Genomic DNA, 26,235 nt, shown 5'->3' with positions numbered 1-26,235 from the left:
CAGCACTTTGGGAAGCTGAAGCAAGAGGATCCTTTGAGCCCAGGAGTTCAAGACCAGCCTGGGCAATGTGGCAAAACCCTGTCTCTACAAACAATAAAAATAAATTTTAAAAATTAGCCAGGCTGGTGGCACATGCCTATGGTTCTAGATACTTGGGGGCCTGAGGTGGGAGTATTGCTTAATCCCAGGTGGGTGAGTCTGCAATGAGCTATGATTGAGCCACTGCACTCTAGCCTGGGCAACAGAGATGACCATGAGGAACGATGGATAGATGGAAGGAAGGAAGGAAGGAAAAGGAAAGGGAAGGGAGGAAGGGGAAAAGGAAAAGGGAGAAAGAGAGAGAAAGAGAAAGGAAAAGAAAAAGGGAGGAAGGGGAAAAGGAAAAGGGAGAAAGAGAAAGGAAAAGAAAAAGGAAGGGAGGGGGGGAGGGAGGGAAAGAGAGAGAGAGGAAGGAAGGAATGAAGGAAGGAAAGGAAAGGAGAGGAAAGGAGTTTTCACAAATCTGAACCATACATGTCCTTCAAGGCTTAATTGCCTTCTCATTTATGAAAACATCCTGGTCTCTGCCCTTTTGTAATTCTTGTTTTTTTTTTTTTTTTTTTTTTTTTGAGACGGAGTCTTGCTCTGTCACCCCGGCTGGAGTGTGGTGGCCGGATCTCAGCTCACTGCAAGCTCCGCCTCCCGGGTTTACGCCATTCTCCTGCCTCAGCCTCCCAAGTAGCTGGGACTACAGGCGCCCGCCACCTCGCCCGGCTAGTTTTTTGTATTGTTTTAGTAGAGACGGGGTTTCACCTTGTTAGCCAGGATGAATTCTTGTTTATGAATAGCTAACAGCACTAGACATTTTCTTCCTTGAGTTATAGTTATTGGTGGACCTTTGCAGTCTTACCTGACTTGGGTTGTTGAGAAATTGGGTTGTTGAAATATTTCTGTTTCAAAATAGGAAACAGAAATACTTCTTTGTTCTCTGAATCCTCACTATAAGAAAAAAACACTGAATCAGCTAAGTAACATATTGTCAAGTTCTAACTGACTAGATACTACCTGAAATGATAAACATTCAATTGTCTTTGTGCTTAAAGGATTATGAAACCTGAAGTGGATGTGAGAGGGAATGGGGAGAGTAGTTCAGGAAATTTGGAAGTATGAGAATTGGAGGGAGATGAGGGACCCAGAATGAAAATATACATAATTATGCATCCAGTAGCATCCTTTGGCATTGTTGTTGATTTCAATGGAAATACAGAAGTTTTTACTGCAATAACAAAAATAAAAACCACCAAATATGCTTAGTGTATGTAGCAGATATTTGTGTCACTTATAAAGCAGATGGAAACATAAGACTTGTAGAAGCAAGGAGATCCACGAGGATTGGTTTATGAAGGTGAAGGTACTAGATTCAGCTTTACGACTAAACTTTTCCATGACTTCTTGAAAGCAAACAATGTCCTGGTTGCTTTTTTCCCCGACCTTTGACTTATGAACAATACATACTTTAAAAATTATATGCCCTTTGTCCTTCATGGAAATGAACAAAGTGCTGTGAAATCTTCAGAAAAAAATGTAAGGGACATTAATAGATCTTTTGTTTCTTTTAGATTCCTATTAAACCAGCAACTTCTTTTTAGGACTCATCCTATACAAATCTCATATAAAATTTGAAGTAGGATATATTCAAATGATTTCTTTTGAGCAGTTTTCCAAAGAAAGACAAGTTGTCTTTAACGCGTTTTTGGCTTTTCTGATGTGCTCTTGCTCAGGTGTGTGAGGGTCAGATGAAAGAGCTGGACTCTTCCATCATCAGCGCTGTGGACCTGGACATTCCCCAGGATCCCCTGCTGTTCAGCATCACTCAAAAGCCATGCCATGGCCTCCTCATCAATAGGGGTTTTAGCGAAGACTTCCCTGAGAATAAGCAGCCAGCCAACCCTGACCAGAAACATGCACCTGTTCACAGCTTTTCCATGGAACTCCTCAAGACTGGTATAGCATGTTCCACTTCCATGCATTTGTCATTGTTGATTGAATAATTTAACCAATACTTATATGTGAAATCTAAAAAGGTCAAACTGATATAAGCAGAGAGTAGAATGGTGGTTACTAGAGGCTGAGGGTGGGAGAATTGGGGAGATGTTGGTTAAAGGATATGAAATTTCGGTTAGGAGGAGTAAGTTCAAGAGATTTATTGTACAGCATAGTGACTATAGTTAACAATATATTGCATACTTGAAAATTCCTAGGACAGTAGATTTTAAGAGTTCTCACCAATCAAAAAAAATGAGTATGAGAAGTAATGCATACGTTAATTAGCTTTATTTAACCATTCCACAATGTGACCGGGCCTGGTGGCTCATGCCTGTAATCCCAACACTTTGGGAGACCAAGACAGGTGGATCACTTGAGGTCAGGAATTTGACACCAGCCTGGTCAACATGGTGAAACCCTGTCTCTACTAAAAATACAAAAATTAGCTGAGTGTGGTGGTGCACTTCTGTAATCCCAGCACCTCAGGAGGCTGAGGCACGAGAATCTCTTGAGCCTGGGAGGCAGAAGTTGCAGTGAGCCGAGATCGTGCCACTGCACTCCAGACTTCCAGCCTGCGCAACAGAGTGAGACTCTGTCAAAAAACAAACAAACAAAAAACCCCAAATTAACCCATTTCACAATGTATACGTATGCATCAAAACACCCAGTTATATATCATAAATATATACAATGTTTATTTGCCAGTTAAAAAATAAAAATTTAAAAATAATTTAACCTAGAAAAGTTAATAATAAATCACAGAAATAGGGGGTGAAGAAATAGCATTTACCTACTTTATTCATTTGTCCCTCAAGGGCTGTCTCTAGGTCTGGATTAATGTAGGACAGGAAGCCCTAGGTAGAGGTAATAGGTAATTGAAAAGGCAGCAACATGCTTTCTTTCACTTTTAGGCTACCATTAAATATGATATTTGAGTTTTTTTATATTTTCACTCAAACATTTAATGCTGTAATAAAAATCCTTTTTAAAACTATTGAGATCATGAAACTACATTTTAAGAGATTGGTCTGCCAAAATTTCCACAGTTGAAACAAATATAGAACCACATATAATAATGCTTATTATTCTCTGAGGGGATAATTTACTCTTTAGAGAAACGGCACATTGCATAGCAGCCTGAATTATTTTTTAATTACTCTTTTAAAAAATAATCAATCTTATCCCATTTTTCACGTATGAAAATACTTCTAAAAATTTGAGAAAAGTGTGCAGTTCCTGAATTACTGCTTCCTCCCATTCTCCTTCCTTAGGCGTTTTCTTTCACCAGCCTGTAAGTTCCTTCCCGCTCCTTTGACAGGCTAGCCAAGGCTGTGCCTTCAGAACGCACCTTTCTGTTAACCTCCACTTGAGCCCCACCTAAGGCCTCCAAACCATTCCTTCTCTGTGCTTGCTTCATTTTAGCACTTGCTTAACATTTTTCCAACTGTCTTTCAGTTATTTGTTTCCCCAACTAGTGTGTAAGCTTTCTGCCCCAAAGGTTTTTTTGTAATTGTTGCAAAAATCATCTCAGGTTTAAATTTAAAAAGTGCATTTATGTATTTCTCAGCTTTTATCAATTGCAAAGAGATACATTCTAGGGCATAAATGATGATATTACCAAATGAATAACCACATGCTACAAATAATAGAATACATTGTTTACATTTTTTTTTTTCAAATTTGACCAAGGAAAAAATAATAATACAAATTTTACTCTCAAGCAAGTTAATTTTTAAAAAATAACATTTGTTGGTTATTATCCAGTTATGTAAGAATTATATGATCATTGTGTGCAGTTTGGACACAGTCATTTTGAAGAAAAAATAAAAATTTCCTGCATAAAAATTAGTATTTGGGTTAATATTTTGGTTACTTTCTCAGAAATTAGATTTTCACCTCTCTTTTATCTGTGGTTCATTTATGGCTACATTTTTAAAAAACTTTAGCGTATTCTCATAAACGTCCCCCCAGACAAATATACAACATTTATGAAACTCTTCCCATATTATATAATCTGTTTTTCTTCTTACTTTTTTTTTTTTTTGGAGACAGGGTCTTTTACTATCACTTAGGCTGGATTGTGGTTGTACAATAACAGTTCACTCCAGCCTCGACTTCCAGGGCTCAAGTGATCCTCCTGCCTCAGCCTCCCAACTAGCTGGGACTACAGGCACAAGTCACCACACATACCACTGGCTGATTAAAAACATTTTTTATAGAGACAGGGTCTCCCTATGTTGTCCAGGCTGGTCTCGAACTCCTGGGCTCAAGTGATTTTCCTGCATTGGCCTTCCAAAGTGCTGGGATTATAGGAGTGGGTCACCATAACTGGCCTCTTCTTACTTTTAAAATATTGAGGCCAGTCATGGTGGCACACACCTGTAATCCCAGCACTTTGGGAGGCTGAGATGGGTGGATCACTTGAGGTCAGGAGTTCGAGACCAGCCTGGCCAACATGGCAAAACCCAGTCTCTACTAAAAATACAAAAATTAGCCAGGCTTGGTCACACTTGTCTGTAACCCCAGCTACTTGGGAGGCTGAGGCATGAGAATCGCTTGAACTCAGGAGGTGGATGTTGCAGTGAGCCAAGATCATGTCACTGCACTCCAGCCTGGGTGACAGAGTGAGAGTCTGTCACAAAAAAATTATCATTATTATTGAAAATGTAGCTTTTGATAATTACATTATAAAATCATCATATAGACTTACTATGCTGTAATTTTTTAAAAGAGATGACTTTGTCACCCAGGCTTTAGTGAAGTGGGGTGATTATAGCTCACTGCAGCCTCAAATTCCTGGGATCAAGCTCTCCTCCCTGCCTGAGCCTCTTGAGCAGCTATGACTACAGGCATCACCTAGCTAGTGTTTCAAAGAAAATTCTTTTAAAGACAAGGTCTCATTATGTCATCCAAACTGACCTCAAACTCCTGGCCTCAAGCGATCCTCCCACTTGAGCCCCCACAAGTTGTTAGGACTACAGGCGCTCACCAGTGTACTGGCTCCTGTGCTACAATTTTATACAACTATCTCCCATTTTAAAATATCCAGATAGTTTTCCCTTTCTTGGTATTAAAAGTTATATTTCAGTAAACATTTTATATAAATCTGCGTGCACATCTCCTAGTATTTTAGTAGCTTTGAAGTAAGTTTTGAAAATGTGAAATGTTAGGCTTCCGATTTTACTCTTTTTTGAGGCTGTTTTGGCTGTTCTGAGTCTCTTGAATTTCCATTTAAATGTTAGGTAGGCTTTAAAAAAATAGTTACATTTTTCATATTTAAGTTGTGATCTATTAAGAATTCATTTTGATGATTGGCTCAAGGTAGGGATATAACTATAATTTTCCCCAAGTAATTAACTTTCTCAGTTTTATTTAAATACCCTGTACCTTTGTTTATATAGTTTATTTAAAAATATATTCTTTCCTAACTGATTTTAAATAACACCCTTAATCAAATACTAAATTATTTAAATAAAAAGTCTTTAACAGGTTAAGAAGGCACTCTTTTACTTCATAAAACAAGTTTAAGTTCACCCTACTGCACTGATAAATGAACTCTTGCTAATACCCCTGCCTTGAAAATTAAAACGTTATCTGTGACATATGTCATGATGGTTTAATCATGAGGAAGATTTACTTACTTTTTTTCCTTCTTCCAGGAATGAGGTTGACATACGTGCATGATGACTCAGAGAGCCTTGCTGATGATTTTACAATCCAGTTGTCAGATGGGAAACATAAGATACTTAAAACCATTTCAGTAGAGGTCACCCCAGTTAATGATGAAAAACCAATGCTGAGCAAGTAAGCTACCTGAAAAAGAGTTCCTTTCAGATTTCTATACAATTCTGTGAAATCTACAATACTAGGTACAGATGTGGTGTATGTCTCCCAAAGAAGCAAGTCTTCGCTAGCTCCTATCACAGCTTGCCCCTGCCACTCAGGCATGAGGAGCCTTTAGTGCAAATGTTAGTTAAGGTAACCTCTCCTTAACAATCAGCCCTTTAATTACTTTTCTTCTAAACATACTAATTGGTTGTAAAGGATGAGAATGAGTGAACACACGACATGGAATGAACAGTCTGCTAAACATATAAATACATGCACATACACAAACATGACTGCACACCTACCAAAGTGCAATTAATATATAGATTGAACTAAAGTCTAATAACATTAACTGCAGATAGTCCTTACAACAGATTTGCTGAAACTTGTAACTAAGTGTGGCTGAGGGAAATAAATCAACCCACTTCTTTCATTATCTTGGTACTTTTTTGTCCACCAGTTCTCTACTGTGTTCCATATGAGTCAACACCCCCTCCCCCCTCACATCGAAATGATCATTTTCTAAAATTTTGAGCAATATTATTAATTGTAAACTTTCTCAGTATCTCTCTGTATTGGTCTGTTCTCACACTGCTATAAGGACATACCCAAGGCTGAGTAACTTATAAATAAAAGAGGTTTAATTTACTCACAGCTCTGTAGGGACTGGGAGGCCTCAGGAAACTTACAATCATGGCGGAAGAGGAAGCAAACACATCTTTCTTCACATGGCAGCAGGAGAGAGAAAAACAAGTGCCCAGTAAAGGGGAAAGCCCCTTATAAAACCATCAGATCTTGTAAGAACTAACTCACTATCATGAGAACAGGATGGGGGAATCTGCCCCCATGATTCAATCATCTCTACCTCGCCCTCCCACGACACATGGAGATTATGGGAACTACAATCAAGATGAGATTCGGGTGGGGACACAGTCAAACCATATCACTCTCTCTGTAACTGCTCAGAGTTTGATCATAGGGTACAAAGTATTCATCAATTCTGTTTCTATAGCCCCAGCCATTTCTTTTACAATTGACAGCTGTACAGAACTGTACGCAGTCTACAGAACTGAACAGAGTTTTGGGGGACTCTTCTCTAGAGCTAGGAGTAAAAAAGCATCTGGTTCTTGGAACCTCCTTGATGACTTCACCTCTTTATTCAATAGTGCAGCAGTAAGAGGCATGTTATAGTCTGGGTTTTTATCAGGGAGTGAATAACTTCCTGAAAGCACCCAAACCCCTCAGATCTCCTCCACCCTGCAGAAAGGAGGGCCTCAAACAAGTCCCTTCTTTATCTGCCACATATCCTGCTGGTCCCTATGAGCCACTGATAAGGTCCTTAAAAAGCATTATGGGAAATACTGATGATAGATTTTTGGAGGGTTGCATCTCATACATCAGTCTGACTAAAAATATTCACCAAAAAATTTCTATTTTCTTATTTCTTAGCTAATATGTTGGGTTGGTATAGCCTTGATTTATAAATATGAAAATATGAAGGCTGTCACAGTATTACAGTACCTCCTTTTTGATGATCTCATTTTAAGAGATAGGGAGGTGAAAGCTGGCGGGGTGAGGGCCCCGGGGCATCCACTGGAGAGGGGTAAAAGCTGGCATTTATTAAGTGCTTACTGTAGGACAGACACTATATTAGATTCTTTCGTATATATTATTTCATTAAATCCTCACCAAAATTGTGGAAAATACATGTTATCATCCTCACTGAGGAAAACAGACCAGAGAGGTAAAAGAGCTTACACTAGGCACCCACTCAACTCCATTTGACTCCAAAGGCCATGCTGTTGTTACTAAACTCACTGGAATAGCTACATCTACAGAATCATCAAATCTCTTTCAAACCTGCTTCAGAAACCCTCCCTTTTCTGTGCTTCCTCTTTCCTTGTCTCCTGTGGATAGGAAGTAATGTACTCTCTTTCTTTTCCATGTGTGTCCTTGGGCATATCACCTCTTTCCTTCTCCCGGAAACTGCTCCATTATTTTTTCCTCCAGTATCTTCAGTCTCTCCCTTTTCATTTCTTCTGTTAACAAGACAGAGAGATAAGGATTGTGGTTAAGAGAGCAAATGCTGGTGTCAGATTGACTCAGTTCAGCCACTTACCAACAGTGTGATCTTGAACATGTTGTTTAACCTCTCTCAATCTTTCTGTTAACCTCTCTGTAATTGAGGATAATAGTGGTATCCTCTTACTAGGATTGTTACAAGGATTAAATAAAATATGTAAACATGCTTGAAAGACTACTACATGGTAAGTGCTCCTAAGTGTTATTGTTATTATTACAAGCAGATATCCTAATTGTAAAAATACAAAGACAAGCTAGTCCCCCATTCATTTCACTGAATTTTTTGGAACTTTTTGGAAGAGTAGTTTGTGCTTGCTTCTTCCATTTCTGCCCACTTTCTCCAATCTCCACTTTATTACTTCTTTCCTTCTTTTTCTTTCTTTCTTTTTTTTTTTTTTTTTTTTGAGACGGAGTCTCGCTCTCTGTTGCCCAGGAGTGCAGTGGCGCGATCTTGGCTCGCTGCAATCTCTGCCTCCCAGGTTCACGCCATTCTCCTGCCTCAGCCTCCTGAGTAGCTGGGACTACAGGTGCCCGCCACTATGCGGGCTAAATTTTGTATTTTTAGTAGAGACGGGGTTTTACCATGTTGGCCAGTATGGTCTCGATCTCCTGACCTCGTGATCGGCCCACCTCAGCCTCCCAAAGTGCTGGGATTACAGGCGTGAGCCCCTGTGCCTGGCCCAATCTCCACTTTATTAAAGATGCTCCCTTAAAAGTTACTCTTGGCTTTCCTGCCAAATCTAATGGCTCTTCTAACCTTCCTGGACTCTTTGAGAGCGTGTAACACCATTTCTTTGCTATTCCTTTTAGCTACTGTAGAGGATGCTTTGGGTCCTGCAGGTCACAGCCCCTCAGCCCATCTCTGATTCTGGTCCTGATCGTGGTGGAATGTGCCATGTCATTGTCCCACCTCAGGTGTCCACAGTGCCTCACTCTACTTTTCTGCCTCAGGGCTTTCATGCAGCCCATGTCCAGGCTCAGCAGAGAGCACTCTGGGGACAGCCTTTAACCTTGGGAGCTAGTAGATAAGATAAATGCTCCAGCTTCCTGTCCATCAGGAGCACAATTTGAATTGCATGTATGTGGTTCCTCAAGGTACCCAGCAGGATTGAGCCCCAATTCCCCATTGCAGTAAAACACCCTTTGTTGCCTTTTTCTCTTTCCCTTTCTCTCCTACTCCCTCTCTCCTGCCTCCTGGAATCACTTCACAAATAAATTACCGTGCTTGTCCTAGGGTCCCTTTAGGGTAACCTAGATTATGACACACCTTGTCCTCTCTTGGCTTCCAGACATTGAATTCTGACACTGAATTCCAAACATTTCATTCTGACCAGAAATTTAATTCTGAATTCTTCCTACCAAACTCTTCATCTTCTTAATCATATTGGCTTTCTGTTTTGATTAATCTGTCTAACCGCTGATCTCCATAAGCCCTCAACCAACTGATTGCTTAGCTTTTTGGAATAATGGGATTCCCATTCTCTAGTAAAGAGATGTGCAGAAGTCACCTCCCACTGCGAGGGAAGCAAGATATTCACCCTGAGTGAAAGTTGTTGGAACTGAGGTGTTCAGGTTTTGGCATCTCCGCAGAGGAGCGGAACACTGTTGATGCCAGTTGCTGGTTCTCAAATGTCCTTTATCTGAATCCGAAGAAATTCAGGCATCCTGATTTTTCTCAGAAACTAAGCTGTAAAGTTGGACAGAGTTAGGCTTCACGAGTAGACCACAACTGAGAGCTAGAAACACTGGTAGAAAGAGATCCCTATCTCACTTTGGCGAGACCAGGGACAATGGCCATATAGGCTGTGAAGGCTGCAGCTCCGCACAGTAAAGGACCTGCAGAAACCACAGCAGCGGCTCTGCCCCAGCCTACTGTTCAAGAAGACAGGAGCTGACCTGGCATCTGTAACACTGGGAAAAGATGAATCTGCAACAAGAACACATACTACCCAGAACATTACTTAGAAGAGGAAGAGTAATTTAGAGAGTCCTAGATTACCTCAGAATGGCATATCATCAATGGCAGCAGGACATCTGTAGGCCAGTCACTGAATGTCTTTAATTGAGTTTCTGTCTGTAAAATTAGAACACTCATACATAGCCCTCTTACTTCATGGAGCTGTTGTGAATGTAAAATGAAATACTGGAAATAAGATCATTTTATAGAATAAATTATAACTTACAAAATTGTAAAGTTTGGTACATGTAATCAATTAGAAGTGCCTAATTACCTCTTCCCACATTCATTAGGGCTGACCCATTGTCTTTTCAGACCTTCGTGTGCAAGGGTAGAGAGCCTGTTTCATGCCTCTCACTAGTCATCTTCAGTGCTTTGAATATTGAATATCATTCCTTAATTGTTGAAGATTGGGAACTGTGATAGTCAATATAAGTGTCCCCTACTAAAGGAATATCTTCTATTTTTATATCAACCCAGACATTTTTCTTTTTACAGGAAGGCTGAAATTGCAATGAATATGGGTGGAACTCGTATTATTTCCAGTGCTATTCTTTCAGCCATAGATGAAGACTCGCCCAGGGAGAAGATTTACTATGTATTTGAAAGGCTTCCCCAAAATGGGCAACTTCAGTTTAAGGTTAGTGACTTTTTACTTTTATTTTTCAAAACTAATGTAGCAGGTATAAATCTTCTCAATATATACATTTCAGTGATGGGATTTATTCTCTGATAGCCATGTATTTGCCCAGAAGTAGAAAATTTAATTTTACTAGGTCAGGGTGAATTCATGCTTGTCTAAAGTTTCTTTGTCAACATGGGGTAAATTCAACAAATATTAAGATTCTTCATTGCTCCCTCTCCTGTGGGATTATCCCTACATTCTGAGGGAGGTAATTACTGGGGTAAAGCAAGCTGTCTGCTTTCTGAGGATAATCCAGGATCTTTTGTGATATCTTCATTTCTACCAGATTTTTCACTTGTGATTCATGTAACTTTCCTCTTTAGCATCCATCATCTCAATTATAAAACTCCTTCAAGTCTACAGTCTCTCTTGTTCTCTCAGTCTCTGTGTGTGTGTGTGTGTGTGTGTATTTCAGCTAAATTCTAGATCATTCTCAGGAAAATAAAAACTTTCATTTTTTTTTTCATGATAATCAGGTCCAGGGAAACTTGGAGGGCTGCCTCTAGCTCCTCTGGCCCTAAGGTCTCTGTTAAAACATTATCTGAATCCCAGCACTTTGAGAGGCCGAGGCGGGCAGATCACAAGGTCAGGAGATCAAGACCATCCCAGCAAACATGGTGAAACCCCATCTCTACTAAAATACAAAAATTAGCTGGGTATGGCAGCGTGCACCTGTATTCCCAGCTACTCACTACTCCAGAGGCTGAGGCAGGAGAACTACTTGAACCCAGGAGGCAAAGGTTGCAGTGAGCTGAGATCGTGCCACTGCACTCCAGCCTGGGTGACAGAGCGAGACTTCATCTTAAAAAACAAAACAACAGCAACAAAAAAACATTATCTGAGTATTATCACCTCCTGCCTTCTCAATGATTTGCCACAGTGAGCATCTTTCTTTCCTTCTGCTTCTCATCTTCATCCCTGAGCAAGGACAATCCTTATGTCTTCTCCAGGGAGACTACTTACTCCACAAACTATACACCAAATTGTTCTGTATTCTATCTGACATGAACTTAAAAGCTGAAAGGTCAGTGTCTTCGTCCCACCGTAGTCCCACCTCCCCTTGCAGCACCAGAGCCCTTATTGTTTAGGTTCAGATGGGCAAAGTCTTGGGCCAAAAAGGCAGTGTGGGAGAAAACTTCATGTGGGAGTCATCCCATCCCGCTAGCATAACAGATTTTAACAACTGCCAAACTTGAATCCCATGAACTGCATGACACCATAAATTAACATTCCTGGAATTGTGTATGTTCTCAAAATTAGATGCTTTAATGGAAAGCAAATAAGCATGGAAACAATAAAGGGATACTAGGGGTAGGGTCACCTGGGTTTTACTGCTAACTCAATAGCTTGCTTTGTGGTTTGATAAAATGTCCTTATTTCACTTTAGGCCTAGAATAGCAAAATTTCAGTCTGATTCATACTGTGTGCATGATGTCCAAGGATCAGCCCAACATGAATTACATAGATCAGTCACCTGAGAAGGTCAGTTGAGTAATCAGTCCAAATGTTTATTTCAATGGTGGATTAAGACTAGCAACCACAACCACCAACAGTCCCCAATGCAATTATTTGATGGAATGCTTAACTTTACATATAATGGAGGCACAGTCCTAGAAAAGCAGCAAGAATTCATTCTATGTGGAACAGCTTGATTGTCGTAGATTGTAGGCACCATAGAGAATCAGAGTGAAGAGCAATCACTGATTTAAATTGAGGTACAGCTGTGTCCTTATTTCATTTCAAAGAGTAATGAAGCAGAAATGCAGTGAAAGCTCACACATTTGGGTGGCTTGGGAACGGAACTGTTTTGGATATGTGAAAATGCAGATGGGTCCAGGTTCCCAGTATGGCTCCACACAGTTATCTCCCAGCTCCCTGGCAGTTCTTCGAGTCTTTCCAAGACCAAGGACCAGGACTCCAGCCCTCCTGGAGTGTCCCAAGAGTTCTTGTTTTCTTGTTGACTTCTCTTAGTTTTCCCCGTCTTGAATCTGACTTTTATTTTCTTTCTGTTTCTGGGTCTTCAAATGATTCTATTAAGTCAATCTAACATTTTGGAGTGCAAGTAAGGAATTACATGGAGACAAGAGAGAGGAAAATATGTCTTCTTCTGTGCTTACTTCCTTAGACAAGATTAGAAAAGGGAAAATGTGAAATAGAATTGCAGGCTTTCCTGTTTAAAACCTGAAAGAGTCTGTTTTAAAAATTATATTGGCAAATAGATCTTATGGAAATAAACACTAGCTTAATTATTATGATGTAATTAACTTCCATCCAGTGAGCATGAGGGCAGAACATAAGTCTACAAATATCAGGTGGATAAACATATTAAAGAGAAAGAAACGTTATCAAGTAGAATGACATAAAGGCAAGTGGTAGCACAAAATGGGAAGAGAGGAGGATAAAGCTCTTTTGCCAGGAACTGGGAGTCTGTGGAATCTGGAAATCTGTGTTCTATCTGACATGAACTTAAAAGATGAAAGATCAGTGTCTTCATTCCACCGCAGCCCCACCTCCCCTTGCTGTACCAGAACCCTTATTGTTTAGGTTCAAATGGGCAAAGTCTTAGACCAAAGTATCAAGGGGAATGAAAAGTAAATGATTTACATTTCTGTTTTAGACTCTTAAATTAGACAGTAAAACCACAAGATAATATCATATAATAAATGTTAAGATGACTTTTTAAAAAATTATATCTAATGACTTTTTATGAGCCATTCCCAGGGAAAGCTGTGTACCATAAATGAATAATAATAGGATTATTAATAAGTTAATAAAGATTTATGATTACATTTTTCTACTACTCTCAGTTCTTAGCCACCCCCATCAGCATAAGAACCTTTTAAGTTCAAAACGCCATAATTTCTGCATCAAGCTCCCTACAAAATATATGCTTAAATAATGTTGGCTTTTAGAAGATTCTGATAAAAATAATATATGATATTTGCAGTTTATATTTTTGGATGACTTAGGATATAAATGTAGGGAGTGATAGTGATCCCCATCATTTTCTTTCTTTAGTAAGGCTGGAAACATACTGGGGAGTAAATGCATCTGTTCTATTTTTGTTTTGTCTGCTTCAGATAAGCCTAGTAATGAGCCATTATTGAAAAAATGTATTTGACATGAAAAAATATATTTGATTAGTTGAACAATGAAAAGAGCTAAAAAATGGAAACTCTAAAAGAAACACATTTAATTTCTAAAGAATCCATTCCAAGAGCTCGATTACCCACCTGCTCTCATTAATTGGAATATTTAATCAGCTATGATTGCTTGTGATAAATACCTTGGAAGTAACAATGCTGTTGTATTGTTTGACTTTGTCTGAAACCCTTTGGTTGAAGCCAGTGTTTTTCCAAGTTCTCAAATTATTCTAATATATTTCTTTGAAAAGAAAAAAGTCAGGTAGAATGGCAAAAAGTAATCTGGAATTTCCCTGAAATATTATTTGTATTGGAGGTTTTTAGGGGATACAGAAAATGTCCACTAACATACGTTGGGGGGGAAAAAACCATGAGCAGCTGACTAACTCTGGCTCCTTCCAGATAGGGAGGGACTGGGTTCCTCTCTCCCCTGGCATGAAGTGTACTCAGGAGGAAGTGGATCTGAACTTGCTGAGATACACACACACTGGGGCAATGGATTCCCAGAATCGAGATAGCTTCACCTTCTACCTTTGGGATGGCGACAACAGGTCCCCTGCTCTTGACTGTCAAATCACCATCAAGGACATGGAAAAAGGTAAAAAGTGTGTCTACCAAGGTTTACTGGGATCAACTTTGCTAACTGGTATAAGTATTCCACATTTGTTTCTTTCTCTCTCTTTCCCTCCCTTCTTTCCTTTTTTCCTGCCACTCTTCATCTTTGAAATTCTATCATTTATGTTTAGATCCTTTGGCTTCTCACCTGCTTTGCCTGGGACCTATGAGGTTCACAGAAGTAGCCAATCCATTCATTATTTTTTAAAGTTTATTGGAAATTCAGCTTTGCATACAATATGGCTATACAGGCTACTTTAACTGTTAGGATTTTTTTTTGCTTTAAGTAAAATTTTACCTAATTGATGTGTAACTCTAGTTTTATCTTCAGGAAGTGATCTATCACTGGAAAATGGAGTTTCAAAGGAAAAGTACTTCTCAATAAACGAAAAATATATTTTAAAATTTAAAAACAATAAAGATAAACTTTGTCATTAGAAAGGCTGGAAGTTGTTGCTTCTTTCACTTTGAAAGTGCTAACATATACTTTTTAGGGACAGGGAAAGACACTATAAGATAAGCTTCTTGTGAGTTAATTAAGCAGAATGAGTTGCATAAATGGTGAATGGGGGAGAGTTAAATGGTAGATGGAGGAGAGTTATTTTAAAAAGCTCAGCAAGGAAGAGTAGAAGCTCTTGATACCCAACTGTTACTACCCTGTAATTTTGCTTCAGCTTATGTGGGGATCATATCTCATTCATCTGTGTTATCCCACGATCTAGATAGTCCCAGGATGAAGCATAATCTTAGATCCTCAGTACATGCTTAGTTGACTGAATGCTTCTCTTTTTTGCCTTGGCTGCCAGGAAACTCAGAGGTAAATTGAATGCTTAAATGCAATAATAAAAAAAAATCTTGCTTTATGTGTGGCAGAATTATAATTGTTCTAAAGTTTTAAAAAATTAATTCAGTTTGATCTTGAGGTGTTTACTTTGAGCTATATAATAATATATTTTATTTGCTTATTTCCTGGTTGTAAATGTGTTCCTTAAAAAAGTCTAATAAGTGACTTCAGATAAGCTAGATGTTACTGTACACATTTATCTCTCCCTGCAAAACAACTATGTTCATCATAAATATATGTCCAGGCAAAATGTAATATAAGTAATATATTAGGGCAGACAACTAGTATATCAGAGTAGGCCACCTTCTCATTGGCTCAGCACAACACAGTTTTACAGTGATATAGGAGAGCTCTGTTCCACATAGTCATCTAGGAACTCTTTATATCTAGACATTCCCTTATTCTGAAGGCCTTAGAGTCACTCAGGAAGTGAGATATGGAAGAAAATTAGGGGATGTCATGGACTAGGTGTGAAGGTTGTGTACCTCTCTTGTACACATTTCAGTGGCTGGATCACAGTCACATGCCACATTAAGAGAGGCTGGGCAATAGAAACTTTAGCTTTGCACCCAAGAAGAAAGGAAATAAAGTTGGCCATTGCATTGCCAGACTGTGCTGCAATTGACATGTGATTATTTTCTAAAAGGATTTTTGAAAACGTATACCAAGTAGACACATTATCCTATTAATATTTTCAGTTCAAAATTTTTCTTCTTTGTTTCCTCTTACAAAGTGGTGTTTTGTCACTGTACAGTTTTTTTGTTTTGTTTTGTTTTGTTTTTTAACTTAACATGAGTTTTTGCAGGTTGCTGCATAACTTTGTAGCCATAATTGTTTATCTCTAAACAAGACTGTACTGAAGAGTTAGATTTAATCACCACCTTAAAATTGAGCATTTGGTTGTTTCCATTTGGGAGCTATTATAAATTACATTAAGCTTCCCAATTGCTGTGTTGCTGTGTCTTCTGATTTGCACAGTGGCAGAAATGATGTTGAGATCTTTCAGATAAGTTTAGGAGGACATTGTCTATAGTTGACTCTAACCTATACTCTGCCCTTACAGTGCTGAAAAATTGCATCAAGGCAAGAGCCGGTTGCTCTTCCTCCCCTCAGGTCCATTTCCTGCTCCTGGTGAAACCTCTCCTGGGTGCTTTTTGTTTCCCCCACATAATTCATTCTTCCTACTTCCTTGACGTATTCATCTTGCTTCTCTCTGTAGCATCTGTGGCTAAGGTTTTGACTTAAATTTAGAATGGTCTTTGATTCTGTGTAGGACTGAAGTTGCGTAGCATTTTGAGATAAAAGCATAGTATATGAAAAGACCAATTTAGTAATCTGAAACAGCGTTTTCCAATCATGGCACTATTGACATTTTGGGATGGAGGATTCTTTGTTGCAGGGGACTCCCTTGTGCATTGTAAAATGTTTAGCAGCGTCCCAGGCCTCTGCCCTCTAGAAGCCAGTAGCAAGTCCCAGTTATGACAACCAAAAATGTCTCCAGACATTGCCAAATGTCCCTTGGGGAGCAAAATTGCTTGTCATTGGGAACCACTGGTTAAAATTGTACCACTTTGATGGTTTATTTGTATTTCTTATTTCCTCATGAGACTGAATATCTTTAAAAAATTTTTTTGGCCACTATGTTTTTAAATTCAGAAATGGCTTGGCATTTACATCACGTGTTTTTCTTTTTGGATATTCACCCTTTTAGTATTAATTCACAAGAGCTCCCTAGATATTAAAGACATGGAACAAAATAATGCAGTGTTTAAGAGCCTGTGCTCTGGACTCAGATGGCTTGAGTACAAATTCTCACTCAATGTTTCATTAATAGTGTGACCATAAGCAGGTAAGTTACCATTTCTATACCTTAGCTTCCTCATTTATAATCTGGGGATATGATAAGACAATACCTCACAAGAACATTCTGTACCTGACACAGAGTAGAAGCTCTGTATTTGAGATATGATCACTTTGTAATGGGCCTCAGGTGAACAAAATTCAATTATAATCCCTAGTTTGTGAAACTGCATCATTGGTCCATGTGTGACCCACTTCTACCTTCCTCAGTCATACATTAAAAAAAAAAATAGTGGTAAATTACGCATTATACAAAATGTACCATCTTAACCATTTTGAAGTGTACCAGTTCATAGTGTTAAATGTATTCATGTTGTTATCCATCCAATCTCCAGAATTTTTTCATCTCAGAAAACTAAAAGTCTATACCCGTTAAATAATGATTCCTCACTTCCCCCTCCCTGGCAACCATTGTTCTATGTTCTGTCTCTATGAGTTTTACTACTCTAGGCACTCCATGTAAGTGGAATCATATAGTATATATCTTTACATGACTGGCTTACTTCACTTAGCATAATGTCCTCAAGGTTCATGCATGTTGTAGCATGTGCCAGGACTCCCTTTTCTTTTAAGGCTGAGTGGTATTACAGTGTGTGTATATGCCACATTTTGTTTATCTACTCATCTGTTGAGAGGCACTTGAGTTGTTTGCATCTCTTGGCTATTGTGAGCAATCCTGATATGAATATGGTTGTATAAATATACATTTAAAAAATATATCATGAACATTTGTGCAACTACCACACAATTGAAGGACTGGAATATTAATAATAGACATCTTCCTACCTTCTCCAGAAAAAAATATGGTTCTAAATTTTGTATTATTTTCTTTTATCGTTTTCTCAGCTTGCTCATATAACTAATGAATGTTAATATACTACATCTGTGTCGTTCCATGTAGCTGTAGTTCATTCATTTGGCTACTGCATGAAATTCAGTTGTATGAATAGAACACAGTTTGTGTATGCATTCACTTTTTGCAAAAGCATTTGGGTTGTGTGTAATGCTTTCAATTACAGACAGTACTGCAATGACCATTTGGGTGCATGTCTCCAAGGGTAGCAGGGCAAGTGTTTTTTTGAAGTACATAGCTGGGGTGGAATTGCTGAGTCAAGGCATATGTGAACATTCGACTCTTTACAAAATAATGCCAAATCTTGTACCAATTTACAGTCTTCCCAAAATTGTATGCAAGACTCTCTTGATCTATGTCTTCTTCAACACTTTGTACAGTCAGGCTTCTACATCCTTGCCAATCAAAAAGTTATGACATGACAATTTATCATGATATTTGTATTTCCATAATTACTAATGAGCTTGAGCATTTGAAAAATATCTTTACTGGCCATGTGAATTTCTTCTTCTGTGAAATATCTGCTCATGTCTTTTGGTTAATTATTTTTATTCATAATAGTTATATAAACCTTTCTATGTCATATTAATTTTGATTTTTGCACAGTTTTGGCCTTTGTCTTCAGCCTTTGCCTTGGACACAATATATTTTTTGATGTGATTCTTGACCATAACCTCTTATGTCATGTAGGTGATATTGTCATCCTTACAAAACCACTCGTGGTGTCTAAAGGTGGCAGAGGTTTCTTAACAACCACCACTCTCCTGGCTGTGGATGGAACAGACAAGCCTGAGGAACTGCTCTATGTCATTACCTCCCCTCCACAATATGGTCAGGTCGAATATGTTCACTATCCTGGAGTTCCCATTACAAGCTTCAGCCAAATGGATATAGCGGGGCAGACCGTTTGCTATGTACACAAGAGCAAGGTGACTGTCTCCAGTGACAGATTCAGGTGAGCCCCATGGAAACTTTTCAAACCCCTTCTTTGGATTAATAGTTACAGAAAAGGAGATCTGTTAATATGCTTCACTATAGTAACCATTTTACAATATATGTGTATCTTACAACATCACGCTGTATACCTTAAATATATAGAATGAAATTTGTTTTTTTAAACAAAGGATAGAAAAGGAGAAAAAAATGAGTCATTTTTCAGCTCTGGTGCAGCTGTGTTTTTCTTTTACTGCCTTGTTGTATGTAAGGTGAAGACACACAATTAAAATGACAGCAGCAAAGCAAGAAATTCGGGCCTGTTATCAAAAAATAAACACAGTAAACAGATCTTTATGCAAGTTCTGCTACGAGGAGAAATGTGAAAAGCTGAGGCTCCCAGCTAAAGATAGACCTGGAAAAGTAATTTCCCTCTTTTTAGAGTATGTTTTTCTGTCTGACGAAAAGGCATTTATTAGTAAACATTTGGCATAAGCAGACACTGCCTTTTGACACAACGTGTTCTGGTAACTATATCATAAATCATGTTGTCATAAAGTAGATCATATTTCCCCATAGAAACAATGTTATAATTGGGGGCTGCGCACCTGTTCCAGAATTCTGTATCAAATAAATCATTGGAATGAATAACAATCTGGTGAAAAGGCAAAGATACAACATTAATGAAAATCTACATTCATTTAAAATATGGAAATTTGTTTCAAGTCACATAAAGCAAGAGCAACTCCAGAAGATCTATAATCTCGCAGCTCTCAAAGCTGGCTGAACCTGAGGTCCTGGAGAGAAACACAGATCCCCAGACCGGGCATGAGGACTGGGAAATGTTGGACTTTGAGCAAACCATTGTGCACAATCCAGTTTTGAGTTTTTGTCAATTCAGAAGGAGGCCTGGAGAGCATTGGTTTGTCTATTGTACAGCCACACTTTTGGCTCCTGGTGTAATTTTCACCATGTCACAATACAGTCTTCTAAAGAGCACTATAAAATAACATAAACGGAGCATACTCCTATATTATTCAATAGGTTCCCATAAACTATCAAGTATCACTGTTACACCCATGTTCAAATATCACTGTCCTCTATCTTTCTTTTACTTATCTAAATTCAATATGTCTGCTCTGATAAACACTGGTTAAATGTCAGTAAAAAGGATGCTGCTCACCTTTTTAGCATTAAAATGATTTTTGAAAGCTGATTTGGATAATCCAACAAAACAAAACAAAAAGTCTCAGAAAGTTGGAACTAATCTCTTATTTTTTTCTCTTGATAAATGTCCTTTAACAAGCAGGTAATCATTTAATTGATCAATATTTTAACTAGTTCAGTCTTTGAGTGTTGCTAAGCATTCACTAAAACGTGAGATGTGGGGATTCCTTTTCAAGCTGGCTCTTTTGTTTGAGAGGTGGAGTAGTGAAGTTAAGATACAGGCTTGGGGGCAAGAACTACGTGAGTGACTCACAAGTCTGTGACCTTCATCAGGTTACACAACCTCCTGTGCTCTTGTTTCCTCTTCTGTGAAATGGAATGATACTCATAGCACCTGCCTCACAAGGTTGTGGGAGGTTTATATGAGCTTATGCATGTAGAGTATTAGTAGAACAACACCTGGTGCATAGGAAGAACTAAGTAAGTGTTAGCTACTACTATTATTGTCATTGTTGTTGTCATTATGTTCTTTCCTTGACGACCTTCTTACTTCCAATCTTTAAAACACCAAGTATGATCTTGAAGGAGGAAAGGAGTTACCAAGAGGAGCAATGATTGTTCATTTTTTCCTGTTTGCTAATGGAGGCTGGGTGCTTCTTGGCTTAATACGTTTGTATCAGATCCAGGGCTTTTAATTTTACATGCATTTCTGGAACTTCTAGCTTCTTTCCTTTCCTGCTTCCCTCTGTCAATGCCTACAGGACAGTCTGCTGAAGACATTAGTGACTGTCTTGAAGAAACCAGTGACCTTGCTGGAGAACACAGGACTGAATGCATAAAGATATTGAGAAATGAAGGTTAGATATTAATCAAATGGTGAGAATAAAAAACAAAACCTCCGTATGTAAGGATTGGCAATACTGTAAAAATTTCCTAATTTGCATCTAGAAAAAGTCTTATTAGATGGCATTTTAGAAATCATTTATCCCAGGAATTTCTACATTTCTAGATCCTCAGATAATTGCCAGAGAGAACTACAAAATGCATATTCTTGGGCCTTACCCCAGAGAGGCAACTTTGGTAAGTCCAGTCTCAGGCCCAGAAATCTGTATTTTTGAAAGATATCTTCAGGTAATTCGAATGCAGTCAGGACTAGCCATCAATGGTCTGGTCCAGTCTGTTGTTCTGAATATGTTCTGAGGAGCCTCAAGAATTTATGGAAGTTGAGGCTGGGGTGGTGACTCACGCCTGTAATCCCAGTACTTTAGGAGGCAAGGTGGGTGGATCACCTGAGGTCAGGAGTTCGAGACCAGTCTGGTCAACATGATGAAACCCTGTCTCTAGTAAAAATACAAAAAATTAGCTGGGAGTGGTGGCGGGCGCCTGTAATCCCAGCTACTCAGGAGGCTGAGGCAGGAGGATCGCTTGAGCCCGGGAGGCAGTAGTTGCAGTGAACCAAGATGGCGCCACTGCACTCTAGCCTGGGCAACAAGAGTGAAACTCCATCTTAAAAAAAAAAAAAAAAAAAAAAAGAATTTATAGAAGCCTTTTTAGGGCCTCCCAGAGATTGAGGTTCTGGGGCCTTCAGCCCCATATACTGATGGAACTTAGGTATGTGTGTTGTGTGTGAGTGTGTGAGTGTTGACACTAAAAACAATACTATAAATACTATAAAACTAAATATAAGAAAACAAATTTTTTGTGCTTGCTAATATTCAGTTTTTAGTAGTTAAAAGGTTTCCTTTTAATCAAATACATTGATTCAAGTTAAAAATTGAATTAATAGAAAGCAAACTAGTAAATAATAAGAGTACACATAGTACAGGCATATGGCAAAAATATGGTGTCAATTACTCAAGATTAGGAAACAAGGTTTTAGGGAGAAAATAAACAAAAAAGGCTGAAAAGCATTGATTTGGTCCAATCCCTTATTTACACATAGGAAATCTAGCATTGCCTGAACACCTGCAATGCACCAGAGAATGTCCTGGACTCTTTTTTGTACGTTATTTTTCTTAAGCCTTATGCCACCACCTTGCGAGAGATGCAGTAGTGTTCCCATTTTACACATGAGAAAACCAAGGTTCCAAGAGGCAAAGGAAGTCACCTAAACTGATATAACTGAGTATCACTGCTGAATTTGGGGCTCAGAGCTCATTTCCAGTGGAAGGTTCTTTCCATTATACCTCGTTGTACCAAAAATTTGTGGAGAATATGCATTTGTGCGAAGGAACCTCCTCAATGTGTCATTCTGATATTTGGCCAGCAGTTTTACATATTTATAATGGAAGAGCCTAGCATCTGCCCAAGACCCGAATTTTAATCTTGTCATTTCACTAACCCAATCACGGACTGCTATGTTGTTTGTCAAGTGGCGCTAAACCAAAGCTGAAAGCCTGTTTTAATGAAAGTGTGATCATGGTGCTTTTTAAAAATTAAATATATGCAACCAATCTAATCACCTAAATTTATGTTGCTTGCTGTTAAATTTGGCAAGGAATTTGGCTGGGTAGAAGAAATAAATTCTGTGGCAGAGGATTTTCCCCCTTCCCTTTTTAATGTAAGCTATGGCAGCATTAATTAAATGGGGGAGTTTAATAGTCAGATTTTACCTTCTGCAAAAATATTTTGTGAATCATAAATTTCTCCTGCATTGTTTGGTGCTGCTGGCCTGGAAGAAAGATTTGGCAGCGTGTTCTAGGACAGATGACACCGAGTGATTAGCAAGCTGACTTCAGCTGCTGGCAGCCGGGTACTAAAAGAACATGCTAATGTCCTCCATTTTGACATGCCGGCTGGACTTTTTTTTTTTTTTTTTTTTTTTTTTCTGAGGAGCTGGCGCTATTTATGATTCCATTTTTATCTCTTAAATGCCATGACAGATGGCAGCTTCTTCAGCCAACTCTATTGCCAGGCAATGCAGAAAGCTTGAAAGCACTGTGGTAATGGTGAAATCAGACCAGGCAGGCACCCCAGTCAAATCTGAGAGTCATTCCCCAAATTTCATGAGAACAGTGGTCATCCTGGCTGCATCTCTTCTCAGGGGGATGTAATAAGGGAAATTAAACAAAATGGACCCACAGAAGGGCTGCTACCACCAACTTCTTCACCTCAGAATGGATACCAGCATAGCAATGGCTTTATGGTTTTAAACCTTGAGAATATATTTGGAGGATTTAGGGGAGGGGATATTTGGAAGACCATCTGATCGGTCAGCTTTTCCAGACATGAACAGCACTGACCTTGTTTGACTTGTTCTGCTAGCTTTATTTTGACCGGGAACTCAACCGTAACCATTTACTCTGTCCCTCTCTCTGATGATGCCTCTCTGCCTGTGAGTAGTTTGCACTGTTGCTTGTGAAAGTGGAATGATGTGTTTGATCCAGTCATGTTTAGAAATTACATCATTTTCACCCCTGGCTTATTAGCTTTAGGTCAGCACAGACAGCTGTCTTGGTGTCCCAGATGGGAGCACTGGCCTGAGAAAACATATTTCTTACTCTTCTGTGGTCTGTGGCCCGCGTGCCCTCACTCCCATCTGTCTGATGGCAGGCTGCCTGTTTCCAACGTGGGCAGATCGCGATCATCCAGCAGGGAGGGGTTTGAGATGGACAGCCTGGATCATAAGACAACTTCAGTGACCTCACAGAGGCCATGCACACATCGAGTAGATGTGGCCGTCCTGAGATGAGCTTTGAGGACCTCGTCAAGCATTTTTGCAATTCAGTCTCCAGAGAGGAAAGTCAGAATTAGATATTCAAGATGGCTACCTCTGATGGAGTCCCTGGCACGCACTCAAGCTTGCATTTGGCTTTGTTGCTCCTGGTCCCATCTCTCGCCTTCTTTCTTCTTCCTTCTCGGCTGATATTTGACAAACTTTTAATAGTGCACAATGTCTATAGCTCTACAATTAATGCTAATGCTAAAAATACACATCCTTTGGCTTACATTTACGCTAACGTACCAATGGCTGATTTAACCCTCTCCACAGAGCACATTTGATATAGGGATCTGGTAAGGAATAGAGAGCCAGTTTATTTGTGAAACAGAGTAGAATGAGAGGTGTGAAACATATTTCTGGAGGGGGAAAATGGGAAAAAGGGAACTTGGAGGCACTGAGGGAGCACCTAGCCTCCTTCTTATTTTATCGTGGGTGAGATGATAGGATCTGGGGGGAATATGAAAAAGTAACAGAAAAACAATAGAATAAAGGCATAACTCTGTTCTCAGGCTCTGCCTGAGAAATAAAGCATAATTTTATACCTAAAAATGTGTATCAATTTACTTTTGAAACTGTGAAGGTGACTAAGTAAAAAGTTTGAAGAACAGACATATTTTTCTAGGTTCCTTTATTTTCTTTTTTTTTTAAATTATTTTTCTTTTTTTAAGATGAGGTTTTGCCATGTTGCCCAGGCTGGTCTCAAACTCCTGAGCTCGAGTGCTCCACCCACCCCAGCCTCCCAGAGTGTCCGGACTATAGGCATGTGCCATGGTGCCTGGCCTCTTTTCCTTTCCTTTCTCTTCTTTTCTCTTCTTTTCGTTTCGTTTCATTTCTTTTCTTTCTTTCTTTCTTTTTTCTTTTTTTTTTTTTTTTTTTTTTTTGGGGACAGGGTCTCTCTGTTGCCCAGGCTGGAGTGTGGTGGCACGTTCATGGCTCACTGTAGCCTCGACCTCCCAGGATGAAGTGATCCTCCCAACTCAGCCTCCCTAGTAGCTGGAGCTACAGGCACGCACCACCACACCCAGCTAAATTTTGTATTTTTTGTAGAGAAAGGTTTTTGCCATGTTACCCAGGCTGGTATTGAACTCCTGGACTCAAGCCATCTGCCTGCCTCGGCCTACCAAGGTACTGGGTTTATGTGCATGAGCCACTGCACCGGCATCTTTTTTTAATAAATAATTGATTTTATAAATACCTCATGATCCAGTGACGAAATTTCCCAATTTGTTGAAAATATACTTATCAAAGGTTTAATTTCATGAAAGGATAACTGATTGGGTTGTTTTAAGGAAACTATGTGATTTTGCTCAATCTGTAATTCTAAAGGCAATTGAATACCTTTACAAACTGTAAAAAATGCTGCTATGGGGGAAATGTATCAGGTTTCATTCTTTACAAGTCTAGGTGTGTGAAATGTCAAAGTTTACTTTATTTGTTGTATTTCATTTAGCAGTTTTAACTTTTTGGACATGTATTTTTTTTTCTTTGCATCAAATCAGACATGTTTTCCTTGTTGGCAGTCTTATTAAATAGATAATTAGAAAACTAAAAAACTTCAGCATAGCCTTCAAAGCAATATCAGTACTCAGCCAAACTCATCTCTTTTTACTTTTTGTCTAACTGCCTTCCCCGAGTCTGTGGTCGCAGGCAGGCTGGTTGACTAATTGCTCTCACACTGTCTAGTTTCAGGTTTCTTCATGCTTAAAAGGATCGATGCTCAAACCCTGAAGGACAAGACACATTTCACAAAGAATAAGGAGACTGTTAGTCAAATCTGCCAGATTTGTAAAATAAATATAAATGCCATAACTTCTCTAATTAAAAAAGAAGCACCAAAGAAAATATACAATTTATATAGGTATATCAAATTTATACATAAAAATGTTATATTAATTTATGTATTCTACAAAAACATTATTTTTAGAGATTTTTGTATCAGTGGAATAGAAGAGTCCATCCTTCACGAATATTTCCAGCAACTACGGTACATGGAGAAAAGCTAATAAGACACAACTCTGATTATTTCTAAGTACATTTCTTTGGTGTACAGTGAATTTGTCAGTCCCATTTGATAGTAATGATTTCCTAACTTTTTGGAGTTTTAATATTGTGCCTTCTTTGCATAATTTCATGATACTCTTAATTCTTATTAAAATAAAAATTACATGTTGAAATGCTACAAAGATCATTTAAATCAGTGTTATTGTGAAATTGTCTTCAATAGAATGTGATTTCATGATCAATATAATCAAAAGCACGTTATGGTATCACAAATTTAAGACTATAAGAAAGATTTTGCTTATCTCAAATGCGTATCATTTCAGCTTTCTTTTTACAGTTTTGCAGCGGTGCTCAGGCATCACAACTCTTTGTGGTGGATTGTTAAGCCAGCATTTATTTTAAACTCTGCAAGAGTAGAGGGTGCAGGGATCAGAAGACCTGCATTCTAGTCTCAGCTTCATCTCCTACCTGCCTTATGATCTCCCACCAACTTTCTGAACCTTTCTTTGAAGCAGGAAAAT

The 26,235-nt window shown here is 38.8% G+C and overlaps 1 protein-coding gene across 10 annotated transcripts in view; it reads left to right on the top strand.

Annotated features, from left to right (window-relative positions):
• FREM1 (FRAS1 related extracellular matrix 1) overlaps positions 1–26,235 on the top strand; it is a 259,120-nt gene that overhangs the window by 191,700 nt on the left and 41,185 nt on the right. For 8 of the 10 annotated variants that reach the window (XM_073021615.1, XM_073021614.1, XM_073021613.1 and 5 more), the window contains 5 exons: positions 1,761–1,983; positions 5,685–5,829; positions 10,391–10,532; positions 14,123–14,318; positions 18,583–18,847. In XM_073021615.1, the coding sequence (XP_072877716.1) occupies positions 1,761–1,983; positions 5,685–5,829; positions 10,391–10,532; positions 14,123–14,318; positions 18,583–18,847 (971 nt within the window). Of the gene's footprint in view, positions 1–1,760; positions 1,984–5,684; positions 5,830–10,390; positions 10,533–14,122; positions 14,319–18,582; positions 18,848–26,235 lie in introns of those variants that run through there. The other 2 variants (XM_037998387.2, XM_037998388.2) reach the window with 2 other exon arrangements.

The sequence above is a fragment of the Chlorocebus sabaeus genome, chromosome 12, assembly GCF_047675955.1.
Source record: "Chlorocebus sabaeus isolate Y175 chromosome 12, mChlSab1.0.hap1, whole genome shotgun sequence".
NCBI classification, from domain to species: domain Eukaryota; kingdom Metazoa; phylum Chordata; class Mammalia; order Primates; family Cercopithecidae; genus Chlorocebus; species Chlorocebus sabaeus.
Note: the sequence above shows the minus strand (reverse complement) of the source record. Positions and strands in the feature narration are given on the sequence as shown.